Source organism: Marmota flaviventris, chromosome 16 (assembly GCF_047511675.1).
Source record: "Marmota flaviventris isolate mMarFla1 chromosome 16, mMarFla1.hap1, whole genome shotgun sequence".
NCBI lineage: Eukaryota > Metazoa > Chordata > Mammalia > Rodentia > Sciuridae > Marmota > Marmota flaviventris.
Genome location: NC_092513.1, coordinates 73,485,331 through 73,512,429, shown reverse-complemented (window position 1 = coordinate 73,512,429; position 27,099 = coordinate 73,485,331). Strand labels below are relative to the sequence as shown.

The following is a 27,099-nucleotide window of genomic DNA, read 5'->3' as shown; positions in this document are numbered from 1 at the left end:
GTTGCCGTTTTATTTGTGTGCCATTATTTATGAGCTGGTAGAGCTTTTGGGTAGGAGGCAGAGCCTGTCACGATGGGAACAGCCACATATTGGGTGGAGGAACATCAGAGCCCTGTCACCCACTACAGGGCACTGTAACAGGCCATAAGACTTCTGAGACTGCCATATACAGTCCTCTCCACATCCCTGTCTGCCTGTTTTATAGATGAGAAAACTGAGGCACTTCTGGTCACTGGGATGGGGATGACAGAGGAGGTGTGGTGGCAGCCCCAGCCCAGCTCTGGGCAAGGCTTCTGTGGCAGCAGCTGGTATAATGGGCCCAGCTTGGGCTACAGGCCCCCCAGGCAAGTTCTGGGGGACCCATAGCACCCATTGCACTATGACTAAGCCAGGCTATGGGTGCAGCAGGGCTAATTCAAATGCTCTCTGGACCAGCTTCCCCCGAACCTGAGCTATGGAAGGCAGGTGGCCCAGGACCATGTGACCATAGAAGGCAGCCCCCTGCATGGGGCTGACTCTCCCTGGGGTTTTTTTCCCAGTATTTACAGGAAAACGGGCATCACCCCAGCTCCCAGATCTGCTGAGGTTTCAGGGAACTCCTGTTGGCCCCAGGGACACATTAACCAGGGTGTTTGTTCCCTGAACTGCCCAGGTCACGGGCACAGGCTCCAGCAGGAGTTTTCTGGCATGCTCTTGGCAGTTGGTCAGGCCTGTGGGGCTCCCTGACCTATGGTTGATAGGTCTATCTGCCTGCCCATCTTGAGACCGTTGTGCAGGCCCAAGGCCAGGGAGCCCCAGGAGGCCTGGTGTGCTGTCCCCTTCCCCAACCACATGAAGCTCCCATCAGCCCACATAGCCTTAGTGGTTCCCCTGCCCAGGATGGACACCAGTGTGTGTCCCAAGGCAGCCCTGGGCTTAGGGTACTCGTCTTGGGCTTGAATTCTGATCTCCTTCCTTGAGATGCCCTGGGCAGGCCCCTTCTGAGCCTCAATCTCCTGGTCATGGAAAGGGAAAGTAATGCTCCCTCCCATCCAGTGGGTAGGCAGTTGTGCATGTGGGGAGACTGAGGCAGCAGAGGGAGGCTGTGGTTAGGGCCTTAGAGCCAGGCTGGGGGGAATGAGGGCTTGAGCCAGTGCAGAGGCCTCCCCAGCCTTGACCATAGTTCAGCCTGTGCTTCTTGTCATTGCATAGAGTGAACAGGAAGCAGATGGCTGGGTGGGCCAGAAGTACTCTTCACCAGGAGGGACACTGGGTTGGGGACCCGGCTGGCCCCAGGGCTCTGAGCCATTCGGGGTGTTTGCTTCGCAATCCCATGAAAGACAAGCTCAGAGTGGGACTAACTGTCCTGAGCCTGGGGCAGGGAGTCCCCCAGGAGCTTCATGGATACTCTGGCCCACCTTGACAGGGACTATGGAGATAGTGTTGTCATCCTCTAGGGCTCTGAACCCCAGAGCCTGGGTTCAAATTCCAGCCAGTCCTTTCTTGCTGTGTAGCTTTGAATAAGGAACCTCCTGCCCTGAGCCTCAGTTTACCCCACTCAAGTGGGTATGAGGACAGGACAGCAGGGACACAGACTCCCATGATGGGGGCTGCTGAGGGCTGAGGCCAGGGGCCAGGACATGGGACTCTGCTGCTGACAGTGCTCCTTCATGACGAATGTATGTTGTGTGTGTTGTTTGTACATGCACGTGTGCACATGTGTGTTGTGTGCATATGTATGTATGATGTGTATGTGTGCTATGTATGTGTGTATGTGCTTATGTGAGCCTATTGTGTATATACTGTGTACATGTGTGGGTGTGTTTATGCATGTGTTGTGTTACATATGTGTCTGTGCACCTTATGTGGGTGCCTCTAAGTGGTATATAAGTAATTGCACATGTATGTGCCTGTGTGGGTCCATGTGTGTATAAGTGTTACATGCTGTATTGTATGAATGTGTATTGTGTACAATCTGGAATGATTGTATATTTTGGGTATTTGTGTTATGCATGGTATGTTTATGTGTGTGTGTTTATATGTGTGCATTTCATGTGTATATGTGTGGTTGTGCACATGTATATTGTGTATGTTCACATGCGCATATTGTCTGTGTGTGTTGTGGGCTGTATGTTTGTGTGCATCTGTGTCTATGTCTATGGAAGGTTCTCACAGGATCTATATTTGCCTTTTCTTTTAAGGACAGCTCCTGGGCTGGGACGTGGCTAAGCCCGGGGGCAGCCTGGAGGGAAAGCACTTTGGTACCCTGGGTTTAAGAAATTAGGAGCACCTGCCTACTGTGAACCAGCAGCCCCTGGATGCTCTGTACCCAGAAGAGCACATGTGTGTGGCAGGGTGTGGCCAGCTGGATGGCCTTGTGGAAGCAAAGCTGGAGGTGACCTCAGTGCCAGACATGGGCCAGTTAACACAGACTGCCCACACCCAGACCCATGCAGCCTGGGAGGGGTCCAAGGGGTGCAGCCACCCCAGAGGGGCCTCGTGGCACACCTGCAGTGATTCCCGAGCAGCACTGGGCAGGGGGCTGGTGCTGGTGGCCAGCCCAGGTGGAGACAGCTTTGCTCTGTGCTCTGCAGTGTAGGACTGACCTGAGTGACTGTACCACACAGCAGCTGATGCCAAAGGCAAGCGGTTGGAATGTTCCGGCCCAGGAGCAGGCAGCAGAGCCCAGCCGTATCTGCACGCACCCTGCCTTCCTCTTGGGCACATTCAACTTAAAAACACATACCACCAGAACAAAACCCTGGCCATGTGACACCTGTGTCCACCTCCCTCACACCTGCAGCACTGGCCTCTCACCCCTGCATCTTTCATGAGTTTGGAAACAGGATCTCCCTCCCAGAGTAGCCCCAGGAGGCCACCACCAGCATTGGCCCTGGCCACTGCCTCCAATCCAGTGCCCAGTCCCTGGAAGCTACAGAGCAGGGCCAGGCAGCCCTGGACCGAGGACCAGGGCTGAGGGTGGCGGGGATTTCTGTGGTGGCTGAGAAGGGATCTGACCAAGACAGTTTGAGGGGGGCTGCCTGGCTCCATGGAAAGAAGAAGCCAGGTACCTATAGGGGCCCTGGAATAAAACAGGCTGGCTTAAGAGGTGACCTCCCATGGTAGGAGAGGTCTCTCCTACTAGTAGAGGTCACAGGAGGCTCTCTGGAGGCAAGGGCCTCTAGACAGGACCTCAGAATGTGAGGGTCCATGGTAACAGGAAAGGGTGCTGGACAGGGAGGGAAGTACAGGCCCCCTGTGACTGGCTGGGTTGAGGGGTAGGAGGCAGCAGGAAAATGGCATGGGGCTGAGTGGGGACTGGGACCAGCCCTAAGATAGGAGAGTGACGTCACCAGGAGATACGCACCATAGAGAAGAGATCAGGACGTGTATTCCTGTGTTCTTATTATGAAAGTTGACACAGCGAAGTTTGACTGTATGCAGCATGCCAAGGCATCTATTGAGCTCCTGCTGTGTACTGGCAGACTCTTGGTGCCCTGTGTCTTTGAGCAGCTTGCAGCTAGGCTGGGTGGCCAAGCCATTCTGCAGGGCAGTGTGGGGGGTGGGGGCAGGGGACTGAGGAGCCTGAGGGGAGGTGACCGAGGCAGGACTGGCCTCAGGGCCCAGCCCAGGAAGGGCTTGTTTCAGGCCTGGGCAGTATTCAGGGACCTGTCCACCCACACACCGTTTCCCTTCCTGGCACCCAACAGGAGCCCAGGCCCTGAGTGGGGAGAGCCCTGGGCACAGGCAGCCAGGGAGGAGCACCCCTGCCGTGGGAGGGTGTGGGCCTGGAACACCAGAGTGCCTGTGCTGAGGTCGCCATTTTTCCCTCCCTCTGGGACTTTATTCCTGGGCTCCCCTTTGTAACGGCTGAACACATTCGGAGTGACGCACTTACCATGGCCAGGGCAGCAGAAGTTGTGGGGGGACTTGGCCCCGGCCCCTCCCCTGCTCACTGACGGTCCCTCCCTACAGCCGCCGCGATGGGGGCGGAGGAACCAGCCCATCAACATGAACCATTACGCCAACAAGAAGAGCGCAGCCGAGAGCATGCTGGACATCGCGCTGCTGATGGCCAATGCGTCCCAGCTGAAGGCCGTGGTGGAGCAGGGCCCCAGCTTTGCCTTCTTCGTGCCCCTGGTGGTCCTCATCTCCATCTCCCTGGCTCTGCAGATCGGCGTGGGCGTGCTGCTCATCTTCCTCGGTAGGAGCCTGGCTCTCCGCTCCCCGCCTGGGCGCCTGCCACCCTGCACGCCTGGTTCTCACGGAGCTGCCCCTTCCCCAGCCCTCCTCTGCAGGGCACGTCGTCCAGGATTTGATCCCCCACCCCCAGCCAGACCCTGCACTGTGAAATACGGCAGGGTCGGGTCCTCAGGGCTGGGGCCTGTCCCCCGCCAGGCCCTTCCAGCTCCCTCCACAGGGTGACCTGTGCCAGCCAGCTCTTACAGACTGGCATCAGCCAGGCCCATCCCTGGTGACATGGTCCAGTGAGAAAAGAATTGCCAAGTCACACAGGAAGTGAAGAGGGCCCAGGAGGCAGGGGGGGACCCTGAAATGAGGAAGGACCCTGGCCCTGGAGGTGAGGAGGGAATCTAGGCACAGGAGGTGTAGAGGGAATTCAGACCCAAGGTGGTGAGGAAGGGCCTTGGACCAGGAGGTGTGGAAGGACACTGGGCCCACAACGTGAGAAGGAAATCCTGGCCCAGGAGGCGAGGGGGAACCCTGGACCCTGACCACTATCTCCATGGCCAGAATGTCCAGCCATCCTGCTGGTTTTGAGCAAAAACCCAAATTGTAGGTTGTAACCTCTGGTGTTCCAGTCTTCCCCAAATTGAGTCACTAAATAATATTCCTTCAAAATCAGACCAACTTCCTCGGATGGACTGACAGGTGGACCAGAGGCAGGCAGGCAGGAGGGAGAGTCCATAGAGAAAGGCACATGAGGGCACAGTACATTTGCCTTAGAAACCAAACCTGGTCTGGCTTGATGACCAGGAGAAGCATGATCTTGGGTGCTTGACTGGCCTGGGCTTCAGTTCCTCATGGAGAAAGTGGGGGGGGGGGGGGTGGCTACAGAAGACAGGACCCCCAAACCCAGGGGATGCACTATCAGAGTTTTAGCAAAACATTACTTTTTCTGGGGACAAAACTTAGCCCATGTGTGTTTGAAGACCCTGTGATGTCCACACAGCATGGTCCCCAGGTCGGTTCTCCCCTGGCCTGGGTCTGGGCCGCCCTGGACACCATCTGCTCCCTCTTGCCCACAGTCAAGTACGACCTTAACAATCCGGCCAAGCACGCCAAGCTGGACTTCCTCAACAACCTAGCCACGGGCCTGGTGTTCATCATCGTGGTGGTCAACATCTTCATCACGGCCTTTGGGGTCCAGAAACCCGTGATGGACGTGGCACCCCGGCAGTAGGGCAGCCAGGTGAGCCGGGAGGGGAGCGTGGGACCCGTAGCTGTCAACTGCCACGAAGTCTCTTAGGGCAGGTGAGCCTCCAGCTGGCTTATCCTGGTCACCCTTTTCCCCATGGTCACCACCTTGATCCAGGCCTGGCCCCCCCCGCTGGGGTCCAGTGACCACAGTGCTGAGGTATGACACATTTTGAAGCCGCTGTTCAGGTTGGTTTGGTGTGTTTTTGTGGTGCTGGGGATGAACCCAGGGCCTCATGGGTGGTGGGCAGGTAGGTGCTCTACCACGGCCAAACACCTGGCCCCTGGAGCTGCCGCTGACATACCCAGAGAGCTCATGTGAAAATCTATCTTTCTGGCTTCTTTTGAGAACCCCGGGGGTTCTGTCCCTATGTCAGCCACACCCAGCAGGTGGTGCCTAATATGAGCCTTCACCTGAGAAAATGGCCTCTGCCTACCCGGCTGCCTCACCACGGCGGTATTCAGGGTCTTCTGACGTGGAGCCCTGTGACACCTCATCTACCCTTGCTGGGCCTTGGAGGGTCTGTGTCACCCCTGCTCAGGGCAGACCCTGGCTCCATTCAGGGCAGACTGCAGCCACCCTGCTCCTGGAATATAGGACGCAGTGTAAGAAGCATTTCCTGTACCATGTTCCCCCTCCCCTGTCCTTGCCCTGGGAGGGTGAGCACCTGCCCGAGGACACCTAGCCAGGGAGCAGGATGAGCAGGGAAGGCCAGGTGACTTGGTCTGAGGCTGGGACCATGCACACCACAGTCTTGTTGCTTTGGTCCGGAACTGTCAACACCAGAGTCCACATGGTTGAGGGCCAGAGATAGCCATATTCCCTGTGGGGGACACACTGGCCCCAGTTCTCTTGGTCATGAGCCTAGGGTTGCTCTTCTGGGCTAGGAACTGGGTAGGGTTTGATTCGCTGCCTGGTTGGTTATAAGTTGTCCTTCCACAGAGCGCCTTGTGTGCCATCCTGACCCTTTACACATGGCATGACCAGGCCCCTTAGTAATCATCTGCTGTGTAGCCTGAACACAGTCCTTGACCCTCCTTGAGTACTGGTCATCTGCTGGGTTCTGGGCTTATGGGCACTTAAGGGCCTACTCTTCCTGGTCCCCGCCCTCCATGGGTATCCTTGGGGTATCCTCATGGGCCCAGAGTCCAGGACTGCTGCATGTACTGGGCCGCAAGTAGCCATAGCAGAGTCTTGGACTTGGTGGGTAGTTGTGGTCACTGCTGCTGGACCTTGGTGGGTCAGGCCTTTACCTCCTGACAGGGACCCAGGAACACTGTACTTCAGAGGGAGAATCGAGGGCTCAGAGAGAGGTGCTAACTCAGCCAGGCCAGACGTGACCTTCTCCCTCTTGAGTCTGAGTCACCAAGTATGTGGCCCTGAGGTGCCTGTGGGCTGGTCACCAGGATGGGCTTGGAGCCCCCGCCCCCCCAACCCGGGGCTCTGTTGAGTGGCCAGGCAAAACTCACACCTCTTCTCTCTTCTGTCTAGAACCCTGAATGGCAACTGCCCCACAGCCTGGCTGCCCAGAGCCCAGGAGCCACCGTGCCCTGAGATGTCCACCACTGTGTGGAGCACTCCCCAGACCTGCCAGAGCCCAGGCTGCTCTCGACTAGTCTGTGTCCTGGGACGAGCCTCTGTTCTGACTGTGACTGCCCCATAGAAGGCTACTCTTGTCATGTGGGGCCTGGATGTAAGGCCCAGAAGGTCAGAACTGGACAGTCCCACAGACATGCAGCAGGTCCGTGGATGGGCCGGATGGAGGGGCCAGCAGTGGCCTCTATCTCAGGACATTCGCGAAAGACAAGGCGATTCCCCTCCCTTTGCTGATGCACCAGCAGACCTATTTCCCATGGGGCCTTCCCAGGTGGCTCTGGTGACTGCTGCCTCCTCCATTTCCTAACTGGGGACACTGGATAGCCAGCACCACCTGTTGGCCTTAGTGGTGGCCACTGCTCTGGCTTCAGTGCCTGGGCTTAGTGGCCATCAAAAGGCAGCTGTGCCTGTGTGGGCCATCACCCTGCCCGTGCCCTCCAACCAGCAGTGGCCCTGCAAAGCCCAGCCCCTCCTCAGGGGTCCAAACCCCACTTTTCTAATCAGGAATGATTAATAAAGCTTGTGCTTCTCCCTGCTGGGCTCCGTGCACCATCCTCCCCCTCCTGGGGTGGGACCCTGCCACGGCCCCCTCTCCTTGCAGGGGCCTGGGAGCACTGAGTTTCAGCCAGGGCTGCCTTCCCCAGAACGCTGGGTTTGGGGAGCTCTTTGGCTCCCATCTCGACTCAGGGTGAGATTTAGAGGCAGAGAGGCCAGGGTTTGAAGCCCCAAGGCCTTGCTTGCCTTCATTTCTTTGTGCACAGGCAAAATCCCCAGGAAGTTTGCAAGAATAAAGAATCCCCTTACACACTTGTGAACATTTTGCCAAGTGTGTCCTTAGCTGTCCCAGAACCTGCACCTCCACAGCCTTTGTGACCCACCCACACTGGGTACCTACTATGTGGCAGAGGGTGGGCTGGCCTCCAGGGTGTGGGGCCTGAGTGCCATAGGTCCTGGGGTCCCAGCAGCTTGATGTACTTGGACTGCCGAGTGCTTCTGTGCAAAGTGGTAGAGATGGGACCTTTGCTGACCTACCAGAGCCGTCCCATCAGCTCTGATGTGTGGGACAAGTGCACACTACCCTGTCCCCATGCCCAGGGACCCTGCTGTGTCATTTGTAGCAACATAAGATAAAAAAAAAACCTTGCCTGGATCCCACATGGCCTGTGCCACCTCATCTGAGCTCAGAGCGGGTGCTTGAACTCTCCCAGGCCCTGCGATGGCCCTCAGTCTTGCTCAGGTGAAGTGTTTCTAAGACCACGGGGTCGGGGACTGGAGGGTGGTTTCATCAGGATTGCCCCAAAGTGTTTTTTAACTTGGGGACTCTGGTGCTGGATGACGGCTGCCCTCCCCAGGGAGTGGGGGAGGGGCAGCCTGTGTAATGAGTATGGGGAACTGTCATCTATGGCCTGGGCAGGGGCCCCTCATGGAATTCCAGCACTCTCTCCATTTAATGCATGTCTGTGCTGTGCCAGCCCACTTTCTGCTGTTCCAAGTCTGTTTGTACTTCCCCACAGTGGTGTCCAGCACTGCCCTGGTCAGCAGGGATATCCTCTTTGGGAGGAGACAAGCTAGGATCCTGTCCTAGACTGGAGCCTCCTGCCTGGTAGAATCCCTTACCCAGCAGAAACTGGCTCCTAGCCCTTGTTCTCTTTTTCCAGGTCCCCAGCCCTTCACTCACCACCCCCAGCACCCCACTGTATCTCCCAGCCCCTCTGCCCCCCACCTCCCTCTGGCATTGCCCCTGCACCCTGCTACGGGATACCCCATCATGATTCCCTCCAGATGAGACACCTGGGCCTCTCTCACCAGCCTCTGTCCTCTCCTCCAAGCAGCCTCCCCAAGACACAGGGTGGGGGCAAGAGCCTCTCCCAACGCCCCCACTCCCCATTCTTTCCTTGTCCATCTGCGTGTCAAACCTGGAGTGACTCTAGCATCTGGTGCCTTAACCCGGTCACATAAGCCCCCAGCAGTCTCAGGTGTGATTGACCAATCAGGTCCCGAAATGACTGACAAGTGAAAGTGCTTATGGCTAAAATGGTCTGAATCTGGGCTTGGCTTTAAAATACTCCCGGGGACCCAAAGTAGAGGAAATGGACGGAACCCGATGGATTTGTGCTGACATCTGTAGACCCGGGGGCTCAGACACTGCCCTTTCTGCTTTTGTTAATGTCTGTCCTATAAAGAGAGTTTTTAAAGGTAGTCGTGGCATGGAATTTGTTCCCAGATGAAAAAGCAAGGTGGGAAGATGTGCCCTGGGCCTGAAGTGTGCTTCGGTCAGAGACAAGGTGGCACTGTCTGTGACAAGGGCCTGGCTCAGGTGCTGAGTCTCTGGTGGGGCCCTGGTGTGGGCTGGCAAACAGCCACCCGTGTGCCTGGTCCCAAGTCAGCAGCCGGATGTTGGCCAACACGTCGCATAGTTCCTCCTTTGCCAGGAGAGGAAACTCACCAAGACAGGGCTGCATGAGGTGCGGACATGGCTGCAGTAAGGCTGGACTGTCAACAACATCACCCCTCCCTGGTACAGGGTCCTGGCAGGCAGGGCATAGCTTACAGGTCTGGAGCCCGGTGGTCCAGGCTGGTCATTAACAAGGCAGCTCAATGCCTGGGAGGAGGTGGGGACATCCACAGCCCCATCCCCTGGTGTGTCCCAAGCCCCATGCCATCCCAGGTGCCAGCTCTTGGCTCCCCCACATCTCTATCCCCAGGTGGCATCCCCTGAGCTCGGTCAGTGCCAGCTGTCCCCTCACTCCTGAGCAGTCTGGCCTCACCGCCAGTGTGTATTGGTGCCTTCAGGCCATGGCTGGGCCGGTCAGAGCTCAGCTCCGGGTGGCTCTTAGGGGCTTCCCTGACCACTGTCCTAGGTTGCCCTCCCTGTGCGCTATCCTGGCCCCTATTTGGGTTTATGCTTTGGATTCGAGTCACCATCCACATCAGCAGAGGTCAATAGGTGGTTAGAGAATCCCTTGAGCTGGTGTCTGAGCCTGGCCCCAAGCTCAGAGCTGATACTGGGAGAACAGAGGTCTTGCCCCCTGGGTCTCCTGAGGGCCAAGGGCTCTGTTGGGGCTGGGGGAGGTGGGCACCCTCAATTCATGCCTGTGCTTGTCCTTACAGACCCTTGGTCTGCCTGGTTCTCCCACCACCTGGGCCTCTCCCACCAGCCTCTGTCCTCTCCCCAAGCAGCCTGTGTCCCCGCACTGTCTGGAACACAAGTTGGTGTTCCATAAATGTCTGGGGTAGAACCTATTCACTCCTCCAAGGGTGCTGGACCCTATGTCACAGAGGCAGAGGGCCAGATGAAAAACTGAGGCCCAAGACTGTTAGAGCCAGCTCCCAGGTGCGTGTGAGCACCATTGCTGGTCCCTAATGTGTCCTAATTCCCTGTACTCATCTGTGCAGCCAGCCCTACCCAGGAGCCCAGGGACAGTGCTGTGGTAGGGGTGGGGTGTCAGGAGAGTGAACAGGGTGTGTGAGAAGCAAGGAGAAGGAGCCACTGAGTCAGGGAGACCCCACAGAGGGACATGCAAGGAGGTCAGGTTGGATGGGGAAGAAGGTTCTAGGCAGAGGTCCAGCCTGGGAGTGAGCCCTGAGGCCAGCAGGAGCTGCACCTGGCTTTGCAGGAACCGCAAGGTGGGGGCGTGACAGTGTGAGAGTCACCTGGAACTGGGAGTGGCTATGAAGCGCTGAGGGCAGAAGGCTGGTTTCTTTTGTCTTTTTCCTATAATAGATGGAGAGGTTAGATAGTTGGACAGGTGGGCAGGTGGGCAGGTGGATGGGTGAGTGGGTGGACAATATTATTGTCCACATTATCTATGGACAATAGATAATATGGATGATAGTTATGATAGCACCATAATTTGGATAAGTATCCCCTGAAGGTCATGTATTAAAGGGTTGGTCCCCAAGGTGGCACTATGGGGAGGTGGTGTGCCTTTAAAAGGTGGGACCTAGTGGGGGTCTTTTAGGCTATTGGGTTCAGGGCTTTGAAGGGGACTGTGGAACCCCAGAACTTTCCTTGTTCTCTTTTTGGCTCCCTGGCTCCTGAAATGAGTCTTTTGTTTGTTTGTTTGTTTGTTTAACCCAGGAGAACTTATTAACCACTGAGCCACATCCCCAGCTCAGGGACTCACTAAGTTGCTTAGGGCCTTGCTAAGTTACTGAGGCTGGTATTTGTGACCCTCCTGCCCTTGCTTCTTGAGTTGCTGGGACCACATCCAGCTTGAGGCGAGTGATTTTGCTCCGTTGTGCATCCCTGCCATGTTTACAGCCTTACCAGAGGCTGATCATGGAGCCAAACCTCCAAAACTGAGAGCTGAAGTACACCTTTTCTCTTCATAAGCTAATTATCTCAGGTATCTCAATATAGTGATGGAAAGCTAACAGATATCTGTGGTGGAAGGATGAATGATAGAATGATAATTGATAGATGGACTGATTGATAGGTAGATGGGTGATAGATGATTGATAGATATAATGGATAGATAGATAAACAGATGTCAGGCTCAGTAGGTTATCCCAAGCCCATCCCCAGACAGTGTCCCCAGTGAGGAACTAGCTCTGGGCCAGCCTGAAACCCCAGCTCAGCCTCCTCCTCCCTTACAGGAGTGGTGTGCAGTCTCTCATTGCTCAGTGCCCTTGCTTGCCCTCCTACCTGGCTGTGAACATTGGATGTATCTTCTGAGCCTTGTTGGATACACATGCTGTCTGTTCCTTGTGGCTCTGCTGACCCCACTGTTTACCCTTTGAGGACCTGGGCCATTTGACATGGGTAGCAGGGCCAGGACCAGGGAATGGGGTAGGCTAGGAGGAAGGCCTGATCTAGGGTGTGAAGGTGGCCCTTTCCTGCTGAACCCAGGGGGGGTCGTCCTCCTTCCCACACCCACTCTGCCCAGCCTCCTCTCCATTTCCCAGGAGCCTTCTCTCCCCACTGAGTTTAATGGGGATTTAGTAGGGGTGAGATTCAAAGCAAATTTCAACTGCTTTGCTTTTGGAAATCAGGGAGTCCAAAGCTTTCATGGTGTTCTTCTTTAGCTCTCGAACACTCATTTTGGGCCAGGTGCCGTGGTACGTACCTGTAATCCCAGAGGCTTGGGAGCTCAGGCAGGAGGATCATGAGTTCAAAGCCAGCCTCAGCGAGGCCCTAAGCAACTCAGTGAGATCCTGTCTCAAAATATAAAAAAGGGCTAGGGATGTGGCTCAGTGGTTGAGCACCCCTGGGTTCAATCCCCGGTGCAAAAAAACCAAAACAAAACAAAAAACTCTCACTTTTTGGGGAGATACTAATTCCGGTTGTTGATCTGGATGTGGCCTGAGTAGGTGTCCCCAGCCCAGCACCTCTTCCTTCCCCCAGCCTATGGAGGCTGCCAGGCCAGTTTCAGGCCAGGATAGACCCTACCCCCAATGCTTGTGGCTGCAAATGGGTCTTCTGGGAAGTGGGGTGTGAGGACCCCCGAGACATGGCCATTCCCCTCAGGCTCCACTATAATGTGGGTTATGCTTCAGGGTCAGATTAAAATTTGGGGGTCCCATGGTCACTTGACCAGAGCCTCCCCAATCCAGGCCCCATCTGTCAGAAAGGGGGACATGTACCAGTCCTCTTGTGCCTCAAAAGAGGTCCTTGTTCTCTGACCCACATTACAGGTGAGGAGGTGGAGCTTCTGATCAATGATGGGGCTCAGCAGTGAGGTGACCCCGTGACAGAACAGCATCCCTCTCTCTTTCCAGCTCCTGAGCACCCCTCAGGTGCTGGAAGCCATGTGGACCACGACAGGCTAACCCCCTCCAAGACCCAAGTGAGCCGTGACCTGTGTCTGGCTGGACCTGGGGCTAGGGGACATTGGCAGGGCCCCTGTGAACCATCTGCAGTGGGAGAAGACCCCACCTAGCAGGTGCCGACCCAGTGGGAATGGAAATGGTGACACTACAGAAAAGCAGTGTCAGTGCACCCCCAAATCCAACCCTGCACCTGCACATGTGTGCAGTCATCAACCCTGTGTTGTGCAAGATGCAGATGCATTTCCTGCCCTGGGCTCATGTGCCCTGTGTCCTCGCTGGCCGGGCTCAGCCAGCCCAGAGCTCCACCAAGCCTCCTGCTCTCCTCTGCAGCTGCGCCTCCTCTCCCTTGTGACAAACTTCTAGTAATGGGAGCTCTCCCCGCATCCTGGATGTCCCTACCAGCCCCTGCACAGTTCTGGGAATAGTGTCCCTGGAGAGGCCACTGTTCTTACTTGTGTGTCAAAAGTGTTTCCTGGAGTAGGTGACATTCTATTCAGGACCAGGATGAGTCTGTTGGTGGATGGGGAGGAATCTCCAAGCAGGGGGCGTGCATACGCCTATACAAGAACCCTTCCACTGTCCTCTGCTCCGTGGGCTCCAGGCTCGGATGGGAGGCCTGTGGAGGACCAGCCAGGTGGGAGGTGGCAGATGGGAGGTGGGGCTTGCAGTGAGGGTCTTTGAAGGCCACAGTCACAGGCTCTGAGGCTACCTGGGTCAGGAGTGGGACCCAGGTGACTAGAGGCTGGGAGAGGCAGCCAAGGACCATCTGAGCCCAGGGACTGGCAGATTGGGCCTCAGGGCAGGGCCTCTGTGGGTCTCAAACGGAAGCAGAAAGTCAGCAATCCTGGGCCAGGTGGACTCAAGTCCTCTTGGGGACCTTCTGGGCCTAGGGAATCATGGCCTTAGGCCCTTTCACAGTCCTGAGGAGGTATGTTCTCTATAGTCTCAGGTGGGGCTAGCCCGGGACCTTCCCAGGCCATTGGCCTGTGGCCTTGCCTATTTCTGGACCTTCAGGGACAAGTCCAGCCTGTGCACATGCTGGACACAAGTGTCTGTGCCCTTTACAAGGTATGTGTCACCTTCACGCATGTGTCTCTGTCCCTTCACTAAATGCTTGTTACCTTTACCCAAGTGTGAGTGTAGTGGCACCCCCTTCCCCACAGAAAATCTTAACTAAGCTTCTCCAGAAATCTTTACTATGGTGAAGATTTTAGGACTGTCAGCAGAAGAGTCTACAAAAGAGTTCAATGTGGGTAAACTTCCTGTTTTCCTGTTGCTCTATTTTACTTGGCCACTGGCCTGGAAGAAATCAGCACTCCAGGTGCCAAAGGCCCCTTTACTAGTATTTCACAAACATTTATCCAGTAGAGTAGTTTGTAGAAGTGTGTTTGCAAATGCAAAGTGTGTTAATAAAAAGACAAATCCTTTAACAAGGCCTCTGGCCTTGAGCTGGGCTTCACGGAGATGTCTACATTTCTAAGATTAGAGAAGTTACCAACTGGGCACCATGGTAACAGCTGGCAGGGGAGGAAAGAAAGGGGAGGAGCAGCTCTCCCCTTCTCAGGTGCTGTCCTTGAAGGGTTAACTTGCCCAGAACAGCGAAAGGAAGAGCTGCTTTTGTGTGAACTTCTGCAGACTGTGAGCTTCTGAGCCCCTCCCCTTACATGCTGGGTATAAAGTTCTGAAACTACCTAGACTTGGGGTTCAGGGAATTAATTGATTACAGCGAAAGCTGAACCCTCTGATCCTATCTGCAGCCAAATAAAACTGTTTCCTGCTATCTTCGGTCCCCTGCCACATCTGTCCCCTGCAACATGAGGGGTGCTTTCCAGTGGTAAATAGTGGTAAATTCATAAAGCTCTCTCGGGGAACAGCACTGTAACAGCTTTGCTCTACCAGCTGTGTTCAGCAAGGAGGGTTCGGAGCAAGGTTCCCATGTGACAGACAGACAAACAGAGGCTCGGAGACTGGGAAATCCACGCCTTGGCCCTGCAGCTTGGAGGTAGGGGAGCAAGACGGTAATGGGGGCTGTCCCCAAAACCACTTCATCACTGGCTACATGGCGTCCTGGCAGGTGGGAAGCCCTGCAGGTGTGGCTTTCCCTTACCCTCCCTCAGTTCTCTTGAATGAACACAGGAGTTGGCAAAGAGGCATCTGGGAGCACCGCCCACAGATCATGTTTGCCACTCTCACGTGCTTCATGATCCTGAGTCCTGAGCACCCCCTCTCCCAAAGGAGCCTGGCCCTGTGCCCATGTGTCCACTTGTGGTGTCATCCCAGAGTTAAGGCCTGCCATGGCCCCTTCCACGTGCCTTTGGAAACCCCCTGTGGAAAATGCACACTCACGATGATTCTGTGTGCTGACAAATGTTACTGTTTCCCCAAAAAAGGCTGGTGGGGAGGGGCCGGCAGGGAGAGGCAATCAGGTGAAATCATCAGGGTCCCTGGCTCAGGTCCCGCAGCCAGGGCCTTGCATGCATCTGTGTTCACATGCACGTGTGTATGTGTGTGCATGCTGTATAGACATTAAGGAGTGTGTACACTTGTGCAATATGTGAGGACACATGTGTGCATACACGTGCATGTGCATAACTACTGTGCACGTGTGTGTACTTGTGTGTATGAGCGTGCAGTGGTGAGAGGCAGTGGTGTGGGCAGAGGGCACAAGGGGTGCCCCTCATGCTGGCCTCTTGGCTCTGGGCTTCAGCTTTCTCTTCTGCACAGTGAGGGCAGCAATGTCCCAACAGAGAGCTTGTGACTGGGTGGAGTTGCAGTTGAGGGTCAGGGGAATGTCCACTGGCCTCAGCCTTGGGGATCCCTCAGAGGAGATGCCTGTCAATGTGGCTCACACCGCCTAAGGCAAGAGGCCCTGGCGGGGGGTGTCTGCTCATGGAAACAAGGGCAGAGCACCAGGCCCCTGGTTTGTGTTCACCCTCCTGGTGTCCACAAGGATACTTCCAGGATGGGTCCTGAGGCTGAGGCCAGTGGTGGAAACAAGATGGGCAGTCCCATCAGTCGCAGGAGCAGACCCTGTTCCAGAGGCACAGGGGCCCCAGTTTCAGGACACATGAAAGGCTGGCTGTGGCCAAATTCCAGGCCCAGGGCAGGGCATGAGGAGCCAGCTCCCAGGACCTCAGATGCATAGTGGCCTTTTTCACTTCTTAAAGATCTAAAAGATTCCGTGGACTGCTTTGTTCCCAAAGTCTAGCTTTCTTCCCGTGGGCAGGGTGGTTCCCTGCCATAGGTGTGACCACAGATGTATCTGACATGGCTGAAGCCTGGTCCCTGCACCTGCCCAACCCATGCTTGGCAGCACCGACTACTCATTCACCCTAATGATGGATGGGGTGGGCTTGAGGGTTCTAACTCTGTTGGGACCTCTGTTCCCAGGTGACAGTGGCTGGCCTGGGGTGTGAAGGAGCTAAGGCTCTGGTGGCTAGATAGTGTCCAAGAGGCCAAGGAAGAGGACCTGGCAAGGAGGGTGGATGCTGGGTGTTTCCTTGGACAATCATAGGAAAGCACAGGGACAAGGTGGACTTGAGCCTAATATCCTCTTTCCCCCTTTACTACCTGAGTGACACTTTTTCTGGGCCTCAGTGTCCTCATTAGGAAAGTGGGGATAATGGCCCCTACCTTCCAGGTATGTTGGAGGAATCAGACTTAACACATGTGAATGCTCAGAGCAGCTGATACCCCCACTACAGGCCTACAGAGCCCACTGCTACCCCCAACCCATGGTGGCCAGGCCTGGGATACAGCGTCAGCAGCAGAGCTGCTAGGCCAGCGGCCCAAGTCCACCTTCCCCACCCAGGCCCATGGGGCTGGACAGAGACCAGATATGGGGACTACCAAGGGTACTAGGCAGGAAGAGTCAGAAAGGCTCAGAGGTGGAGCAAGAGTGGGGACAGTGTGGGGCACAGCATCAGAGGACATCTGACATGGTGAGCCTCGGTGGGGGGCACCTTGCCCTGGGCCTTGGCTGGACTCAGGTACGAGGAGCACCCTCTGACTCAGCCCACACTGGAGCAGCTACAGTCAGAATCATGTAGGAAATCCTGAGACGAGGGAGAGAGACAGCTTGAGCAGACTTGAACGTTTAATATCATTAAGCACCTTGTGGGATAAAGGTTCTTCATATAGAAATTATAAATAATGAAAAATAGCATTTAGAAAAAGAAGTGCCGGCCCCGGGGCGGGCAGCCACGGGATTCTTTGGTTGAGCAGAGGGCAAGATCCTCCAGGTCTGGGTCTGTCACAGCGCCCTGAAGTCATCTGCCAGGAAGGCCAGCAGGTAGCGGCTGACATGCCTGTCGATGATGACAGGTGAGAAGCCAAGGATCCGCCGGGCCCCTGGCAGCACTTTGGGGTCTGGAAGACACAGGAAGGAAAAATGTAAGAGCCAGCCGTGAAGGGGACTCTGTTGTGCCTGGCCAGGTCACAGAGAACTGGAGCCACCGTCACTCTCTCCCACTCTGTCACTCCCTCTCATTCACAGTCTGGGTGTTTGAGTTCACAGACAAGAATCTAGGCAGACCCTGGAGCCCAGGGCTCCCTAGGAGACCCACAGGCCTTCAGTGTGAGGGCTCTGGGGATGTGCACCTGGGCCCCACACCCTTCCTGGGGCGACAAATTCAGGCATCACAGAAAAGAGGAGGCGGGGCCATCCGCACTGCATGGCAGTTGTTGGCCCTCAGCGGTCTCCTGCCTGCCAGGCCTGTGACACCATGGGCAGAAAGACTGGAGGCTCTGGGGAGGTGGCCTGCTCAAGGGCCCCACATGGCTCGAGCTCACAGGTGTGGCAGGGCTTTGCAGCTGCCCCCTCCTTCCAAGGCTCCTCATTCTCTGATGCTGGGGGGAAGCAGGAGCCACCAAGGGCTGGGGGGTGGTGGCTCCACACACTCAATCCCTTATGAGCCCTGCCAGGTGGTCCTGAAACCATGTCACTGCACAGGTGGGGAAACTGAGGCAGGAAGAGGCCAGAGGCTGAGCACAGGCAGGCCTGGGATGCAGCCCTGCTCTCCTGGGGTCTCTTGAGGGCCTACCTGTACCCACCTGGAGGGCAGCAGTAGAGGAAGAGGGCCAGTCCAGCGGCCAAGCCAAGGCCCGCCAGGAAGCTCATGGGTCCTGGGGAGAAACAAGTGTGAACAGGCCCCTGCCCCGAGCCAGAGCAGCTTAGGGGGCCTGTCTACCGAAAGAAAGCCAGGAATGGAGCCCGACTTGGGATGGAGCAGCCCCTGGGACAGAGCCGGAGCCCTGAGGGTGGGAGGAGAGAGAAAGCAAGGGGGGGAGAGGTGGTGGGGGGCGTTACCCCTGTCACTCAGCTCATGGCTCTCGCTGCCCCAGTCGAGCTCTGTGCAATCTGAGTTTTCTGGAAACAAAATCACAGAGCACAGTTAGTCATGGGCCGAGCCCGAGAGCAAGGTGGTCACCTCATGGGAAATGCAAGCAATGCCACCTCCTGAGGCCACTAGGCCCTCCCATGGCCACACCGTGCTGTGTGGCTCTGGCCAGGCCAGGACTTGGCAAGTCAGCCCCCTCAGGGAGCCCTGTGGTTTGGGGTCTTCTTTGGTCCAGTTGCTGTGACATCATTGTTGTTGGCCACAAGACACCAAATGCAGCATCCATCGTTCAGCCAGCTACTGGCAGGTGGAGACGGTCTTACTAGGGGCAGCTGGGCTGGGGCTTCTCCCCAGGCCCCGCCTTGGTTCTTTCCAGGAAGTCTGTCTGCTGAGCAGGCCCTGGGGGCTTCTAGGAGCCGCAGAAGGTGCTTTACTTTCTGCAATGGCACAGGCCCTGGCTACATTCTGAGGACCCCAGGAACACGTGTGGCTGGGGTGAGAGGGCCTGCATACTCTGCCCTCAAGTGTCCATAGCGTGGAACCTGTGAGGTCTAGTAGGCCTCTAGGGAGCAAAGACACAGGCCTGAGCAGCTTGGGCTGAGCCACATCATCACTCTGGTCGGGGGCAACAGCCCCTCCTCCTCCAGCCCCAAGCACAGTGGCCTCAGAATGGAGCCACCATTCCAGCGTTGTTGTACCCTCCCTGGTCCCAGAAGCTCAGAGGACCCCATACCCTTGGGACTTGCACACCTTCCAGGGCCTGGGGATACACTGTCTTTGAGACAAAACTCTCTAAATCAAAATGTGCGAGCCCTAACTGGCCATCCATGCCTGCGGATGCCCTGTAGAAACCCCCGCACGCTCAGGCAAGCTGTGGCAGAAGGTGACAACGTCAGTGTCTGCCATGAATCAGGTCACTCCAAGAAGGGATGGCCTGGGAACACCATGCAGCCGTAGGACAGGGCTGCCATCAGTGCGGACAGGAGAGACCCGTGGTGAGTGAAGTTAGGAAAGGAAGGAGGAGCAGATGTAGGGGAGGCTGGCCTCTGAAAACTGACCTGAGTAGGAGGGACAGACTGAAGGAGGAGAGTAGGGAGAGAAAGAGAGAAACAGAGACCTGGAGATAGGAGGAGAGAGAAGAGCAGAGAAGGAGAAGTGGGGAGACAGAGGGAGAGAGGGGAGCAGGAAGACAGGAATAGGCAGGCAGAGAGATCCCTGCTGGGGTGACACTCTCCCAAGGTGGAGGTGCAGGAAGGAGGGATGCCCAGGCCTGGGCCACCGCAGACTCAGATGGCCCTGATGCTGTACACGCCATCACCAGCCAGCCAGGATGTCCTGCTCGGCCCTCGTGGAGCGTTAGTAGGGGGGACTTACGCAGCACGTGGCGGCTGGGCAGGCAGCTGTGCAGGGACTGGGCGTGGATGTACAGGGCTCGGTAGAACTCCTGGCAGTCCCGCTCCCCGCTCCGCTGCAGATGGCTCAGGAGGTCACAAAGTCGTAGGCGCAGGGACACCTTGGGGTTCCGAAACTGGGAAAGGAAGAAAGAGCAGGCTGGAAGGGGTGAAGGTGGGTCAGGGCAGGGTGCTGGGTTCACAGCCCCCAGCAGCAGGGTCCACCACAGATGGCAGTGCCTGCAATACCCATGGCCTCTTAGCCACATCACGTGGCCCTGACAATGCCACAGTCATGGGCATTGCTGCCAATCCTTACTCTTTGGGTCGGGGGGTGGGGGAAAAACATTCTGGGGAAAAAGCACAGGCAGAGGACAGCATCCTGCAGCCACTAATGGACGTAATGTGGCTTCCTGTGGGACTACAGCAAGTTTCTTCAACCCTCTCAGTCTTGGTTTCTTTATTTATAAAAAGGGAATAGTAAACCCACATGGAAAGATCGTTACAGGGTATCAATGAAGTCATGGCATAAGTGACAACTTCTGCGAATTTGCAGTCCCTGAAAACAAGCTTCCAGTATTTAAAAATGAGTTGAGAAATGAATGGGCTCTTCTGACGAGCGTAATGGGTGAACATGTGGTTGTAAAGGTCAGTGGACAGAGGGCTTGGACAGGGACCAGGAGGCTGTGGCCTGATGCTTCCCCCTGGTGGTGACGTACATGGCTATAGGGAACCACCACAGCGTGACAAGAGCCAACAGGAGTGTCTGGTGTAGAGTGGTTCCCCTTTCCACTGTAAAAACACCTAAAAGCTTTCAAAATTTTAAAGATGGGTATGAATTAGACTTTTAGTTACGGCCTGAGATGCATTTGAGTTGATCATTTTAAATCCTTCTGTGACTTTTAAAATAGAGCAGCACCTGAGTCTGCAGCAGCCCACGTTGGGTCTAGCTCTGTCCTGACCAATCCTGCCTGTTCCAGGAGAGCCCACCCCTCAGGGCAGCCTTGTAAGTGGCATTGTGACTCTCACACCAAGTGAGAATTACAGCTCCAAGTTGGGAAGGGACTCATTCAGGGTCACCCAGTGGTGAGGCCACGGGCAGGACCTGAACTCCAAAGATCTTGTGGGTCTCTGGCACCAGCTGCCCAGCCCTCCAGTCCTGGTGACTGCTGCCAGGGAACGGGCGTTTAGGGAGGAGCTGGGGCTTGGGTCAGGGCATGCTCAACTCTCTCATCCAGTGTCCCTGAGCCCTGGGGCACCCTTTAGTGTCCCTTAGCCCCATAGGAGTTGGACAGGATTAGACCTCCTGGGACAGAGCTCAGGAACTGCATCTCAAATGTCACATTCAGTGCAGCCAGTGTGGCATCTACAGCTCTGAGAAAGCCAGGGTGTGACCTCACCTCCTGTGATGGATGACCCAGGGCATGTGACAGCTTCTTGGGCCGCAGCAACCTTTTCTGTAAAAGGGTGATGATGGTGGCTACTTGCAGGGACCCTTCTGGATGGAGAGCACCCAGGAACTACTTTCCTGACACATATGAGCCAGTCCCCCCCATGGCCTGTGAGTACCCAGGGCTTCATGCCCACTTCCCAGATGGGAAGCTAAGGTCCCAGTGGACCAACCTCCCTCAGCATTGCGGAACAGGGCAGAGTGAGCTTGGCTATGAGGCAGGCCAGCACCTGTTGGCCTGGAACCTCGCTGCCCACCTCTGAGGGGCCGGGCTTCCAGCCTCACACAGGCAAGGAAGCAAGTCTTCGCCTCCTTTCATCCTTTGGAAATGCAGTGAGGAGCGGCTGTGGGGCTCCAGGGCGACGCCAGGGGAACTTTCCATCCCTCCCTCCTCAGCCCCTCTCTGCTCTCCCTCCCGATCTCCTGCTGTCCTCTGCTGTTGTATGTTGTCATTTGTCACCTCCTGTAGCCCCTCCACAACTCTGGAAGGGGCAGAAGATGTAAGGACATAGGAAGAGACAGGCTGATGTTCTGGGTCTGTTGGGGTCACTCCACAGAGTTTTGACTTAGGCAACTCTAGTGTCCGGGCCCAGGGGTGTCACTGTGAGCTACCCTGAAACATTTGGTGTGCCATCCCCTGAGAAGATGACCACAGTGCCTGCTCCCCCCAGTCTGGAAAGGAAGGGGATCAAGAGGCATCTTGGGTACCCCCACCCTCACCTCCTCAGCACCTTTTCGGCCTCCTTGTTGGTGAGGATCTGTGGGTAGTAGCGATTCAGCTGAAGGATAATCCTGTCCACCTGCTGCTCACTCAGGCGCCCTTGGACTGTCAGGAAAGGCGTGTCCTGCACCAGGCGGTCACAGTAGGTCTGATCTGAAACAGATGCAGGTAGCACAGGACATGAGCCAGCGCAGCTCCACGGGGTCCAAAGACAGCGCCCTTAGTTCTGGTCGTAGGATGCCCCACACCCACTGGGAAGGCAACACGCTCTAGGGGACACACCTGTAGGTTCACAGGTCCCCTATGCTGCAGAGCGGGCATCATGTGCAGGGAGAACTGTGCCCTGCCCACCAACATGGCTTGCCAGAGATGGATGGGGGCAAGCACAGTGGGAACCCCGGGGGGGGGGGGGGGGGGCTGCATTCTCTGCCCCTTTTCTATGCCCAAGGGCTTATCACAGGAAATAAACTCAGAGAAATGAAAAAGCCTCTTTCCATGGGGCCATCTGGAACTAGTCCGGGTCCAGGGAGGCTGCAGGCAGCTCAGAGAAGGCCCAGGGGCTGTGCAGCTCCCCTGCCACGCAGATGCAGAAATGCAGGGCTCAGGGGCCTGTGCTGGCATCACCCTGGCATAGAGCATGTCTAGAAGGCCTTGAGAAGCTTCCACCAACAACAAGCCCTCCCAGGGAGCTGGGATGCTTTGTCTCTTCTCTTACAGAATCTTTTTAAAATCATCATTGTTCTATTGTCTTCTCCATTAAGAACTTGACCAAACTGTATTATGTTCCATATATGAATACACTTCAGTGAATCTTACCTTTATGTATATCCATAAGGCACTAATTTAAAAAAAACTATAAATAAAAGAAAGATCAGTAGAATAAAGGAAAAGGAACAGGGGAGGGAAAAGAGGAAAAGGGGATGAATTAGAGCAAATTACATCCCATAATATTATATATAACTGAAATGAACTCATAACAAAAAAGAACGCTTCATAGAAGGACAGGTCTTTAAAGCTGAGGGGTGGTGGGAGGTGGGCAGGCACAGAGAGCACAGGATCCCTGTGGGGACTGTGGCCACTTAACTTGAGGATATTATAGGTAATCTTCATGTTTCTGTGTGTATCTGGAACGTACACAAAAGGAAATAAGCGAGGCTGGCGCTGTAGCTCAGGGGCAGAGCACTTGCCTAACATGTGTGAGGCACTGGGTTTGATCCTTAGCACCACATAAAGACAAATAAAATAAAGGCATTCTGTCCATCTACTACTACACCAAAAATTAAAATTAAAAAGTAATAAGGGAATAAAAAATGTGTTACAACAACAAAAAAAAATGAACTAAACACAAAAGCAATAATGGAGGAAACGAGGGTCCAAAAAAGTTACAAAACATACAGAAAACAAGGAGCAAAATGGCAGAAATAGGTCATTCCTTATCAGCAATTACTTTAAATGTAAATGTAAATAGGTTAATCTCTCTAATAAAAAAGGCACAGATTAAGCTGGGCCCAGCTGCTCAGGGGGAAGACTGCAAGTTTGAAGCCAGTCTCTGCAACTTAGATCCTGTCTCAAAATAAAAAAGGATTGTGGATGTAGCTCAGTGGTACCCCTGGCTTCAATCCCCAATAACTAACATATGTGCGCACATGCACGCGCACACACACACACACACACACACACACCCCATATGCACACGCGCACACACACACCACATACACACACACAAAAGAATTGAGCAGACACTGTGAGATGTACAATAAGCAAATAAAAATGATTAACATTACTAACTGATAGGAAAATGCAAATTAAAACTATGCTAAAATAGCACTATATACATACTCATAGCTAAATATTAAAAGAACTAGTGTTGGGGAAGCTGTGAAGAAGTTCAAGTTCTACTTCACTGCAGGTGAAAATGCAAAATAGTGCAGCCACTGTGTAAAACAGCATAACAGTTCCTCAAAACCATAAAGAGAAATTTTAAAGAAAAAATGGGGGTCACAGAAAGCAGATCAACCCCTAATTTAGGGGAGATTATCTAAGAAGGAGCACAAAAGATCAGAGTGACAAATGAGCTGTCTTGATTCTGTACAGGCTGATAGTTACACAGCTATGGACATTTGTCAAAACTTATCCAACTACCCACTAAAAACTACTGCATTTACTAATAAGATTTACTTCTGTAAGGTTGATCTTTTATAAAATAGGGTCATAGTGTTGGAAAAAGTGGGCCCCTTCTTTAGTTTCAATTCTTGGGAAGGAACCTGCTCTGGTTCACAGCCATTGCCTCTGCCAGGCCCATGCTTTGGCACATCAGCCATGCCATCATTTGCCTAAGCCATCACCATGGCCACACCGAAGGCAATTGGGGACTAGGAAGCCTGGTTGGCCCAACATCTTGCGTGGAAGATGGATTGCCAACAGCCCAGCCACAGTGAGGGGTCGCCCTAAGCACAGGGTCATCCAATGACCTACCAAAGTCACATGGCCAGGTGTACTGGGCAGTCTGGCCTCATCTCTCATTGCAGAGTGAAGATGAACTATTTGCATGAAGCAATCCCCCATGCTGGGTGAGCCATACCCTCCATCCTTCCACCAGTTCTACACAACCCCTGCTCTTGTTTTCAGAGAAACCGAGGCACAGAAAGCAGATAAGGTATCTGCTCAAGACTCCAGTCAGCTGGGAAGTAACAATTGCAAGGTCAGGAACTGGGTATAGTTGCATTGGGGCCACCTCTTGGCGTCCAGATGTTCTGCCTCTCTCATTAACATACAAATCAATGGTGTAACTGGCTATATGAGTCTGCTCCCTGCCAAACAGGAGCAAGCCCCAGGCTGCCTATCCAGTGCTGTCTCCCCAGGGTGCACTATGCCATGTACACAAAGCCAAGCATAGTGTGCGCTCACTAAGGAGTTCTGGAATAAATGGGTACTGGTCCAAGGCCCACGGGTGAGGTCTGTTGGTGGACAGTGGCCAGCATCCTCTAGCAGCCTCCTCCCACCCTGCAAGCCGCTACCCTAGCAGGGCTTCTGCTGCCCACAAGCCATGAGTCATAGAAGCCCTGAGTCACCTGGCACGGGCAGCACAGCCCAGGGGCTGAGGCTGGCTGCATGGCTCCAGGCTGGGCTTCCTGTGGTTCTTGTGAGCTATGCATGCAAACCACACATACACAGCCACTGGGAAGCACCAAAAGACAGAAGCAGGGCCCCGCCTCGGAGCCAGGCCCTGGTAAACAAGGCCAGGACTGTTTTCATAGGATAAAGGAAAATGGATTGCCCTGTGAAAAACCCACACATACTTTTGCCAAGACCCACCCATGCCCTCGCCTTCCTGCCCAGCTGATGTCAAGCAAATGGATGCCACTCTTGTCACCCCAGTCTGAATTCTTTCTCCTCATCCCGGACCAAAGCCCTCAGCCTGGCATCTAGGGCCCTGGGGCAGTTCTCATCAGACCCCAACAGGCCCCAGAGCCCTCCTGCTTGGGCCAAGAGCCCACAACCATGCCAGGGTTGAGAACAACTAGTTAACTGGTACCCAGCCTATTGTCCTCCTGAGTTCCTCTAGCCCCACCCTACTCAGGTCCAGACCCTTAGGCATCAACCGTCTTCCCAAATCTCTTCCAGAAGCCCCTCTTGTCCCAGCACCCAGTTTAACTAAGCTAACTCCACAGCACACCGGGAACTTCAGCTGAACACCTGCCCTGGCAGACACCGTCTTCAGTGTTCTCCAGACACCTGCTTATGCATGCTTGCTGGAGTGAGAAATGTCTAGAGGTCTAGCAAGGAGATGGGAGGAAGAAAGGGTGCACTGTTTCCACAGTCTTGAGGACCCCTGCCTGGCTGTGGCCTCTCAGTTGGAGGGTCCCTTCATCAAGAAGCCTTCTCTGGCCCCCTGTTCCCCTTGGAGTGAGCTACCTCTATATTCAGCGAGCCCAGCCCCTATCGTAGCCCCTAAAGGCCAACACAGCTGCAAGCTGTGTGTCTCAGGCATCCTGATGAACTTGCTAAAGGAGCTGGGCATGAAGGCGCTGGGGCCAGGGCTCTCACTCTGTCTCCGCCACTTTGTTTCCTGGATCATATACAGACATAACATTCCCCAGGAAGTGCCCAATGCAGGACCCAGTACATACTAGGTACTCAGAAATGGCAACCACAAATAAGAAGGGTGTGTGGCAATGACAAAAGGGAGCAGGTGGCAGCTGGGATCTCCTCTGGCCTGGTATCCTGGAAGTTACTAGGTTCCAGCTCATGAGTTCCTATTTTTGTGCAGGACTCAGGCCCAGACTCCAATGAGTGCAGAGGAGGGGAGTGAAGACTTCTGGAGCCACTCTGACCCCCTGGGTCACCTCATGTGGCAGAAAAGTGAGACTCTTAGGAACAAGGTGTGGCATCTGGGAGCTCCCATATTCCCCCAACTGCTCTGCCATGGGGTCCCTCACTGGCCCATCACTCCCGTGAACTTCTTTCACAGGGAAAAGTCCACAGAGCAGGAGATGGGAAAGAAGGTGGGTGGCTCCCCCAACCAGAGAGGCCCTGGGGAATGGGGTAGGCAGGCTGGAGCCACTAAGTCTGGAGCACAAATGTCTTGAGGAGAGTCCAGCTGGTGTCTCCGATTTCCCCAAGCCTGTCTGGGGTAAAGGGGTGCGGCTGGAACCCGAGCGAGCAGGAAGTGCTAGAGTCCGAAGAGTATCACACAGTGCCCAGGAACGCAACGCCCACGGTGCCCCTTCCTCCAGGTGGTTGGGATGAGTTTGGTTATCTCCTTGCCCAAATCACTGCAGCCCCGCAGTGAGTACCACTTCCTACTTCCAGACCCAATCCCATCCCGGGACGCCTCTCCAACCCACAGATGCAGCGGCAGAGCCCGACCGTGGTACTGCACTGTGCCCGAGCTCACCTGTGATCTCTGCCTCCTCGGTCCGAACCTGGCGCCCCGCCCTCTGTGCCTGAAGACCCCCGGCGCCCACCGCCCCACCGCGCAGAGCCCAGGGAAACCCCCGATACGCGCGATGCTGCACCCGAGTGGCCGCCAACAGCTGACGACCAAGGTCACTCGGCTCCTGCCGCTGGCCTGGCCCTGCGCCCACCTGTCATGGCGGCCGGCACGGCTGTCCGCCCCTCTGTCCGCCGCCCGGCCCCCTGGCTCCGGTGACCGCCGCCCGCAGGTCGGGCCCTAAGCCCCGCCCCTTCCCGCTAGTCCCCGCCCGAATGCGACGGCGACGTCGCCGCCAGCTCTAAACCCCGCCCTTCGACTTGCCCCGCCTCCTCGCGGGCTGGGCTACGACGCCGCGAGGAACTCCTAGCCCCGCCCCTTCCAGATGGGCCACGCCCAGGAAGCGCCGGCTGCGCACCGCCTGGCTTCTAAGCCACGCCCCTCATCCGAGACCCGCCCTCGCGGTCCTGGGCTTCGGCGC

At 55.4% G+C, this 27,099-nt stretch overlaps 2 protein-coding genes across 4 annotated transcripts in view; one reads left to right on the top strand and one right to left on the bottom strand.

Annotated features, from left to right (window-relative positions):
* Positions 1-26,618, top strand: part of Ninj1 (ninjurin 1) — a 30,398-nt gene extending 3,780 nt beyond the window's left edge. The window contains exons 2-4 of one of the 2 annotated variants that reach the window (XM_027950948.2): positions 3,955-4,183; positions 5,247-5,410; positions 26,535-26,618. In XM_027950948.2, the coding sequence (XP_027806749.2) occupies positions 3,955-4,183; positions 5,247-5,401 (384 nt within the window). In that variant the 3' untranslated portion in view covers positions 5,402-5,410; positions 26,535-26,618. Of the gene's footprint in view, positions 1-3,954; positions 4,184-5,246; positions 5,411-6,907; positions 7,828-26,534 lie in introns of those variants that run through there. The other variant, XM_027950947.2, reaches the window with a different exon arrangement.
* Positions 16,863-26,872, bottom strand: Card19 (caspase recruitment domain family member 19). Of its 2 annotated transcripts, XM_027950943.2 has the most exons (6): positions 26,773-26,871; positions 21,696-21,838; positions 19,498-19,651; positions 18,093-18,152; positions 17,837-17,908; positions 16,863-17,152 (listed from the first exon to the last, which is right to left on the bottom strand). In XM_027950943.2, the coding sequence occupies exons 1-6, from the start codon at positions 26,777-26,779 to the stop codon at positions 17,037-17,039; spliced, it is 552 nt and encodes a 183-aa protein (XP_027806744.1). In that variant the 5' UTR covers positions 26,780-26,871; the 3' UTR covers positions 16,863-17,036. The 2 variants fall into 2 exon arrangements, with proteins under 2 accessions (XP_027806744.1, XP_027806746.1); XM_027950945.2 differs by lacking the exon at positions 18,093-18,152 and having other exon boundaries at positions 26,773-26,872.
* Between the last annotated feature and the right edge of the window lie 227 nt (positions 26,873-27,099).

Excerpts from the sequence above, each read along its gene's own strand:
- Card19 (XM_027950943.2), bottom strand. Across the intron at positions 19,652-21,695 it reads CCAACAAGGAGGCCGAAAAG|TTTCGGAACCCCAAGGTGTC; the intron begins GTGCTGAGGAGG and ends TTCCTTTCCCAG. Across the intron at positions 17,153-17,836 it reads CCTCTACTGCTGCCCTCCAG|ACCCCAAAGTGCTGCCAGGG; the intron begins GTGGGTACAGGT and ends TGTGTCTTCCAG.